We start from the raw sequence: 9,073 nt of genomic DNA, 5'->3' as shown, positions 1-9,073 counted from the left end.
GTTACTTTTGAAAGTGACAGAATTACCTTCAGCCAACAGAGGGTGGTGTTCTCCATAAATTCTGTGTCTGACAACATATTTAGAAAGCATTTATAATGCATCACAACTGAAAACACAGCTCAAAATCAGTGAAGAGATCCTTTCTGGGGGTTTTAAAGATTTTTAATTATTCTGAATAAAGCAAATATTACTTCACACACACACACAACACATTTTAAAGATTGGTCCTTTATAGCGAGCTCAGAATGTCATTTTCTAATAAATAAAAAAAATTGCTCTCTAAGAGATCATTTGGAGGTCTGCTTCAAAGGATAAAGAGAACATGGACTCTCTGGATACTACCAGAATTGATTTATGGACAGGTTAATTTCAGTGATACTGTAATTGCAGACCAGGAAGAATAGCCGTCCCATAACCAAAAGATAAATGTCACACACACACACCAGAGGAAGGTGGTGTGTTTTCACTGCCTGAAAGTGAAGTACACAGCATTATATCAAAACTAACAGACACCACAACTAAATTGCAGGTCCACAACATATAAGAAAGGTCATTCCGTGCAAAACCAATTCATAATTGATTATGATACGCAAGGCTGCTCGCCGATATTACTTTTCAGCTTCAATGGTTAACCTCATTTAAACTGCCAGATATTACCATATACGTTGAATTTCCACAATATTAGACCTTCACAAAATGGTCTGTAGCTGACAAAGCAACTACTGGGTTATATGAGGTCTTGAATATGAAACTAGGTGCTCCATTAGTGTCTCTTTCTCGGAGCTCAGCAAAAAAATGAGCTCAGGACTTCTGTTCAGATATGTTGTGCTCCCTGAGTGAATCCAAGTGGTCGCATCTGTGCGCAGAAGCTGTCGGTCGGTCCTGCTCACAGTACAGTTTTCCATTTGTGTAGTGAAAACGGTCACCAGGTACTAGCTGGTTATGGCAGATGGAGCATACAAAACACTACAAGAGTAAAGAAAGAAATGACTGTGAGGAAAACATATTACAAGGCACCCTGTCCCCCCCAAAACACACTTCAGCATATCAACCTAGACAAGGAGTAAATTATCTGTATTTAAATGGGTCAGTTTAATAGAGTAAATTACCTTGACATGGAAAACACTGCCCTGTGCTCGCATAACCATTTCATTTGCAGGGATGGACTTACTGCAAGCCCTGCAGGCTCCGCTGTGACCAAACAATCTGTAGTGAACATCATAATCACAAATATATCTTTTAATAAGCAAGTCTATTTGAACGTTTGCCTATACTTTTTCCTCATTTAATGGGATAATTCACCCAAAAATTAAATTTGGTCATCTTAAATCACCCTCATGTTGTTTCTAACCTGTATTTGAAACTGCATTTCTTTCTTTTGCTGAACACAAAAGACATTTTGAAGAATGATGATTAAAAAAAAAAAAACAGTTTCAGTTCCCAATGACTTACATTTTTTTTCCATACAATGCAAGTCAATTGGAACTGAAAGTGTTTAGATCCCAACATTCTTCAAAATATGTTTTCCACAGACAAAAAAAAAAAAACTGTTTGGGTCAAACAGGTTTGGGACAACATGACGGTGCGTACATGATGACAATTTTCTTTTTTGGGAGGACTATCCCTTTAAGTCAAACCCCATATATTTTCTTGACTACAGTGCCAGAAGACTTATTAGATGTATGGTAGAATTTCTCTCATTTGTCTAGTAAATGTGTTAGCTCAGGGTGTGAATTATAGTAAATTATAGAGGATGACAATAACAAAACAGAGTGTTGATCCTGTAGTCTGACCTTATATAGTCACTTTTGCAGAGGATCAAGCCATGCTTTGTGAAACACGATGAGCCGATTTCTGCTAGCTGGGCTTGACAGCAGGAGCACTTGAGACAGTGGCAGTGCCAGTATCCATCCAGAGCAAACAGGAGGAAGCGGTCTGAAATCTTGCATCCACATCCAACGCACCGCTTCCATGCCAGGGCCCCCATTATGACATGAGGTGGTTGCGTATTACAAGCAGTGTTAACCATACTAAAAAGGTCACTACCTAGAACAGAATGCATGTCAACTGAACAGATGTTACTAACTGGACAACAAACACAAACTGTATTCAATTAGTTTGTAAGTAGGCAATAAATGAATTTGACCAGTGGGCCTCTTTCTGTGGGACACTGACAAATAAACAATTTGATCAAAGTAAACAAGTTCACACACTTATACTTGTTTGACACAAGCATGCGCACTCACCTGCTTCACAGCTTCCAGATCATTTCACATACTCTTCAATACAGAACAGATGATCGCGTTCAGTCTGTCAGCTCGGACAGACGCAGACGCCGGTCCATATCTTGTCTTTAGGCAAAAAGGAGAGGTCATAAACGCGGATATATCTTCATTTACCTACATTTAAATTACGTCTCGCTTGCGTGTCCTCACAAGGTCTGAGCGTTGTAAATGAACGCTGCTCTGTTACTTCTATGCCCTTTAAACATCCGCGAGGTGACGTCAGGCGCGCTTCAGCCAATCAACACTCACTTAAATTGTGGTCTCTCGCTGAAGCAGCCCAGCAGATGCTGTATTAGATGCTACATTATTGATGCTGTCAACATGGCGTATTCGTCGTTTGCACTGGCATCTCACTATATTTAATGTACTATTTACATTTTAATTGTAAATCACAAAATTAGCTGGCAGAAATTGATTTGTCAAAAGAAGTTGAGAAGAACTGCCTCACATTTCTCATTCGGAGTCAGTTACAATGGGGCCTTAATCACCCATATTAAAGACCTAATTACAGCACACACACAGCGTCATGGCCAAATCACTATGAAAAGAAACCTTGACAGCTGTCTGATTGGGTGGTAATAGAAAATCATCAGTGAGAAAGGGACCCTGCCTTTCTTATCATCTGTCTGTCATTTAGCCATGATTACCATCAGATTAAATATAATCAAAGCAGTTTGGGTGAAAAGTGGTAGTCATGAGAACCAGTGAAAACTGTTTTATCTTGTCAATTGATCTTAATTCAAACCTGCACACTCTAGATTACAGAGATGTAGGAGCTGAGAGGGAGGAAAGAGGGGGAGAGGGTTGTGTTTGTCGGCTTCTGTCACTCATTATGGTGTATTATGTCACTATTCAATGCAGAAAATTAGTCTCTGATGACATGACGAAGACGTAAGGGTGGCTTAGTGTTAATATATAGTGTGCTGTTTGCTTTGAGGAACTAAAACCTTCTAACTCAATGTTTGGTTTTATTTTGAGGCTACTAATATCTGTAGTTGCACTCTGTTTGTCACATATTACCTGTTGGGTATCTGGTTTTGGACTTGAAGATTATAGGTCTTGGTTGTCTTCCCTAGTGTTTAGTTGGTGTTCTCTGTTTTTGTTCTTTACATTGTTTTGTAATTCTCTAGTTTATATGCATTTGGATCCTGTTCTCCCCCGTTTCTGAGTTCACCACTGTCACATTGTTGTATGAGAAAAAATACATAACACCACTATAAAAAAAAAATCCTGTTTAAATTGACATTAAAACAAACAAACACCATCAGAAATTCACCATCAAATGTATGTGACAATCTTTCAGATATTATGGCATATTGGTGCCTGGATATTAGTGATATAATGTAATGTTAAGTGATATGATATAATGTACCAAAATCTGCTTTTTACCTTAAAATGTACTGATAACCACCATAAAAAAAAAGGTCAAATAGAAAGTCAAGTGGTAAATCAGAGTTGTAAGTCAATCTATAAAACAGTACTAGTAAATAAATGTGTCAGTACTAGTAAATAAATATGCACAGGATCATACACACAAAGAAAATACATAATCATAACCATCATAAGGCACATTAAATAATAAAAAATGTGATGCAAAACACGCTAATACACATTACTGATATAAGAAGAACAACATTTATTTAGACTATAATCATATGTGATATATTATGCAGAGACTTCAGGGAATGCCCCCCACACACACACACTTTTTTTTGTTACCATAAATTATACAGTAATTCATAGTAATTGAATTACATTTTTGATTGCAAAAAATGTATAATGTAATGTTAAACCATTTACAGTTTTCACCTTATATGATAACATACAGTTAATCAGTTAACAGACCTTTACTGTGACATTTTTACTTTTTATATTGTTACTCAAACATTTTTTTTTACAGTTTTTACACACTTATACTCCCATTTACCCCTAGCCTATTTAGCCAACATTTAAGGGATGTAATAATATTAAAAAGAGACATATTATGGACACATATGAATGTGCATGAAACCAGACTAACTTCAGCACAAATGAAACTATGAATGTTCTGCATGAGCTAGTACTTTTTTCAGCCTCTATTGTTGGTCTTGCCTGTCTACATTTACTGTAAACGAGACCAGCATCCCCCCCATCTCCTGGATCATTATGTTTATGTAATGAGGTCACAGTCGTTGATCTAATGGCGGAGTGCAAAGTTTGAAATTTGTGTGGGAAGGGGTCGTAATGGAAAATAAGTCATTTTCTCCACAGCTCCATTACTTTAATTGTTTACTGAGCAGAGGCATGTTATGATGTTTCAGGTAAAGCACAAGAGTCACATTAACAAAGAGTGTGAGCTGTCTGAGCACAAACAGCAGATGGAAAGCGTGAGACAGTGGCCTCATTATTTAGAGCCGGAAAGGGCCGATGTCTTTTGAGCACAAGATTTTCATCATTGCCCTATAACTGAATCTGTGAAACATTCGACAATGACGTGCATTTCTGTTTTGGCAATTAGAAGGACATTTCCAAACAAATGTACAGAATTTCTTTAGCTGGTTATTTTAACGAAACAATTTCCTCCTAATTAATGTATCCTTTCCTCACTTACGATAGCCAACAATTATGATGTTCATTAAAAATGAAGGGAAGCCTGACTGTCGATCAAACACAAAAAGGGATTGTTTGAAAGGCCCTTTATTTGTTGCTGTGACAGCTCAATCACCCATCATGATCTAACCGGGGGGAGGTAAAAACCCCCGACAATGACCATCAGAGGCTACAGACAGCCCTTCATTCGAGTGCTAATTAGAAAAATTATATCTCTGAAAGGCAGCCTGGTATCTGTTCCCAGTGTGCTGAGAGAGACAAGCTGAAGAGACAACAATGAGTTAATAGAAAAATTAATTATTTACACTATTATCTAGGCCAGGCCATTGAAAGAATGACTCAATAATGCTTTAATTGTGTTGCTGATTACAGTTCCACTGAGATAGACTCGAAAGCATATCAAAAGCTCTGTTTATTAAATGTATGTGCTCCGATGAGATAACATGAATATTGCAGCGGTGCACAGCACAGCCTCAGCACATCTTGCGTATTTCTATAATGTAAATGGTGAGCGCTTCTGTAGAAGAGGAGAGGGTAAACCAATGGGTTGCACCCAGTTATTTTAGATCAAAGAAGTTTGTGGTGTGTGACGAGTGGGGCAGGGCCGAGAGCCGTGGGAGCGGAGCAAGGCCGGTGGAGTAAATGATAATGAGCGTGTCGCTCATTATCATTTACTCCACCAGCCTCGCTCCGCTACTCACCCAGTAGCCCCTGCCTCACTGCAGAACACAAGATCCAGGGGGCGTGGTTGGATCCACATCTAGGGGTTGGAGATTGGTAGGTTTAGGGGTGGGTTTAGGGATCAGGGAGTGGAAACGGGTAGGTTTAGGTATATGTAAGATGGGAGGAGTTGGATCTGGATCCAACCACGCCCCCTGGATCTTATGTTGTGATTGGCTGTCAAGGCAGCCAATCAGAATTTAGCAGCCTCGTTTCTGATTGGCTGGAATTATGGCAGATTGTAATGCTGGGTTGTGTTGAGCAAGCGAGCCGTCGGCATGTAGAGAGCACTGAGGGCAGGCATCAGGTGAGCAAGCTAGTTAAACGTTGCACGCGCAAAAGAGAAGGTTTGCACAAATCCAAAAACTTATTTTAAATGCAAAATTGATTTTCGTGCCCTCGAAATACTTTCTTGTTTGTGAGACAAACATTTTCTCCACAATACTCAGTTCGTGCATGTGCAAAACGCACTTTTGCGCGCTCAAAATATGACCTTTCGTGCACAGAATTGTGGCAGAGATGTAATCCCATAGAGTAACGACAGTGCAAGGACTTGGGAGATTTTATGTAGTTGTTTTGTGTTTTACTTTTGCATTGTGCATTTATTGTGTTTTACAATGCATTTTACTTTAATGCATTGCATTACTTTTGTTTGTTTATTTGATAAAGTTTTATGTTGAAATGTTCAACGGTTCCCGCCTCCTTCTTCCCCGAACTTTGTTACATGGTTTTTTTTACTTTATGAAAAGACATACATGGACCATGATTCAAAATTTGTGGGTCAGTAATATATATTTTTAAAGAAGTTAATACTTTTCTTTAGCAATGATGCCCTGAATTTGTCCAGTAAAGACCACATTTTCAAATCAATGCTGTTCTTTTGATCTTTCTATTCATCAAAGAATCCTGAAAAAATGTATCACGGTTTTCACAAAGATATTAATCGGCACAACTGTTTTCAACATCATAATAAGTTTCTTCAGCAGCAAATCAGCATATTAGATTGATTTCTGAGGGATCACTGAAGACTGGAGTAGGGTGACTGCTAAAAATTCAGCTTTACCATCACAGGAATAAATTACATTTGAAAATATTTTAAAATAGAAAACAGTCATTTTTAATTGTAATAATATTTCATGATATTGCTGCTTTTACTGTATTTTTGATCAAATAAACGCAGACTTGGTGAGCATAAGAGACTTCTTTCATAAACATGAAAAAATCTTACTGACCCCAAACTTTTGAACCGTCTGTTTAATGTTTAGTTTGTTTGTGTTGTTAGAAACAAAAAAGATGAAGAATATTAAATAAAATATAAGCCTCCATATATTTTAGTTTCTCCTTTGTTTGAATGAATGAATAAAAACTACTTTTAGCAGACAGAAACAGTCTGCGATATTTGATCAAAATTACATTGATAAGGGACTAACAGAGAAGAAGAAAAAATCTAAATAAATCAAGCTCTTTTTATTGTGGCTGACATATCCAAAAACCTGTTTTCAAATCTACCTCTGCAACATCAGCAGAAAAAAGCTAAGCTCCTGGGGCCTGTACCATGATGGTGGCTGAACAAACTCAGGGTTACAGGATTAGTTTTGAGTTGACAAAACCAAACCAGTCCAGTCCGGCTTTGTCGGTACCATGAAGCTGATCATCAACTTTCTCTGTCAACTCAGGCTTGATCCTGTGTTAATGGGGCATGTGCACATGAAAGTGTGACATCAGTAATGAACAGCCAATCACATGCCTTTAAACTGTAATTCACTTCTCGCGAGAGAGTCAGTGCAATTCACTACCAAAGATTAAAAGATTGAACAATATGAAGAATTTAAACACATTTACAAGATGAAACGATCTATCCATGAAAAAGGAAAACTTAAAGAAAACATATAAGTGCAAGTTAGTTTATAGAGTTGATAATATTCATAGGTATAAAAACACTTAAAAATCTAAGCTCATATGTAGTCATGTTTAAAGCTATTGATTCTAAAACTTATTTATATTGCATATTATCTATATGTTTATATTAATTTAAAATAAACTAAGCTAGCTTGTGTAATGGATTAAGGGTATAATAATTATATAAATAATAAAAAAGAATAATAAAAAAGAATCATCTCTAAAAATCATTATTCACAGATAAAATCACAATTATCTTTGAAAATGTTTTATGTAGCATCCTTTAATTTGGAGTAAGAAAAACTGGGGAAGTGGCTTTATTGAGAGAGATGCGTCACCTTACTTGAAGCTGATTGGTCAAATTTGGGTTTGAGATCTCTAAACCAGAACATAACCTGCCCCAGAGCAGGTTAACTGGGGAGAGTAAGTTACAATGAATACTGCTAAAAGCCAAGCCACTTTCATGGCACCTAAAACCCAGGATTGGTGCAAACTAACCCGCAATTTACCTGGCTAGCCTGCTAATCCAGCTTCATGGTACAGGCCCCAGGAGTCTCATTAATTTAAGATGAAAAAAACAAAGAACGGAACAAATACAGGCTCACACAATGGCACTGTGAAATAAAAGGGATATTAAAACCAATACATATTTTGTATGTACAGGTTACTTTAGTGTTTCATATACAGTACAGATTGGTTTTGATACTCTAAAAATATCTAAGAGAACTTGTATAATGCCAAAATATTTTTTACATATTCTACTGTTCTAGTCGTGTCTTGGAGATTTTAGGTGCAAGTTCAATCCAGCACCCATTTCATGCACAAATGTGTGTTTAGTAAAGATGTACATATAAACATTGGAATTGTATAATGTACACAGGGCGCAAATTTCCATTTTCAAAATTCATCAGTTCCACTCTTGTAGTACCATCAACAAGGCAAACAATTTCATATGATGATTGCCTATTTCCACATTGATGTTAATGACAATCAATGCAACTGTACCCATTTCAAATTGTAAAACAATTCTCATCAATTCATATGCTGAGATGTCAAGTCATATTTACACTGGCTATAATAACAGCTCTGTGTTTTATGAAAAAAAGGCACAGTCTCGATGAATTCAGAGTCTTTCTTTCAATGAACACATTTACAGTCCATGATCTCTAAATCAAAGCAGCAGACTAATGGTATGTTTCCATGAGAAGCTTGACATGAGAGTCCTTGGGGGAAAAAAAAGGATTTTTGAACTACGTAAAACAAACAAAAAAAAAATTCAGTCATAAAATAAATAAAAGCAAATTAAAACAAAAGAATTGCAATTCATATGCTGAGATGTCAAGTCATATTTACACTGGCTATAATAACAGCTCTGTGTTTTATGAAAAAAAGGCACAGTCTCGATGAATTCAGAGTCTTTCTTTCAATGAACACATTTACAGTCCATGATCTCTAAATCAAAGCAGCAGACTAATGGTATGTTTCCATGAGAAGCTTGACATGAGAGTCCTTGGGGGAAAAAAAAAGGATGTTTGAACTACGTAAAACAAAAAAAACAAAAATTCAGTCATAAAATATAT

General features: G+C 36.9%; 1 protein-coding gene across 2 annotated transcripts; it reads right to left on the bottom strand.

Moving 5' to 3' along the window:
- Positions 1–149: 149 nt before the first annotated feature.
- On the bottom strand, positions 150–2,852 carry lmo4 (LIM domain only 4). 2 transcript variants are annotated; one of them, XM_016278485.1, is made up of 5 exons: positions 2,535–2,852; positions 2,247–2,351; positions 1,794–2,067; positions 1,110–1,206; positions 150–966 (listed from the first exon to the last, which is right to left on the bottom strand). In XM_016278485.1, the coding sequence occupies exons 3-5, from the start codon at positions 2,060–2,062 to the stop codon at positions 802–804; spliced, it is 531 nt and encodes a 176-aa protein (XP_016133971.1). In that variant the 5' UTR covers positions 2,063–2,067; positions 2,247–2,351; positions 2,535–2,852; the 3' UTR covers positions 150–801. The 2 variants fall into 2 exon arrangements, with proteins under 2 accessions (XP_016133971.1, XP_016133972.1); XM_016278486.1 differs by lacking the exon at positions 2,535–2,852 and having other exon boundaries at positions 1,794–2,046; positions 2,247–2,485.
- Positions 2,853–9,073: the final 6,221 nt, after the last annotated feature.

The sequence above is a fragment of the Sinocyclocheilus grahami genome, unplaced genomic scaffold (assembly GCF_001515645.1).
Source record: "Sinocyclocheilus grahami isolate Dianchi unplaced genomic scaffold, SAMN03320097.WGS_v1.1 scaffold121.1, whole genome shotgun sequence".
Taxonomy (NCBI): Eukaryota; Metazoa; Chordata; class Actinopteri; order Cypriniformes; family Cyprinidae; genus Sinocyclocheilus; species Sinocyclocheilus grahami.
This window is presented reverse-complemented; position numbering and strand designations above follow the sequence as displayed.

What these genes read in the sequence shown, in the direction of transcription:
- lmo4 (XM_016278485.1), bottom strand. Translation starts at nt 2,062, where the DNA reads ATGCATTCTGTTCTAGGTAGTGACCTTTTTAGTATGGTTAACACTGCT. An exon ending in TGCAAAAGTGACTATATAAG is followed by an intron (nt 1,207 to 1,793) that starts GTCAGACTACAG and finishes TGTTCACTACAG; the next exon opens with ATTGTTTGGTCACAGCGGAG. An exon ending in GCAGTGTTTTCCATGTCAAG is followed by an intron (nt 967 to 1,109) that starts GTAATTTACTCT and finishes TTACTCTTGTAG; the next exon opens with TGTTTTGTATGCTCCATCTG.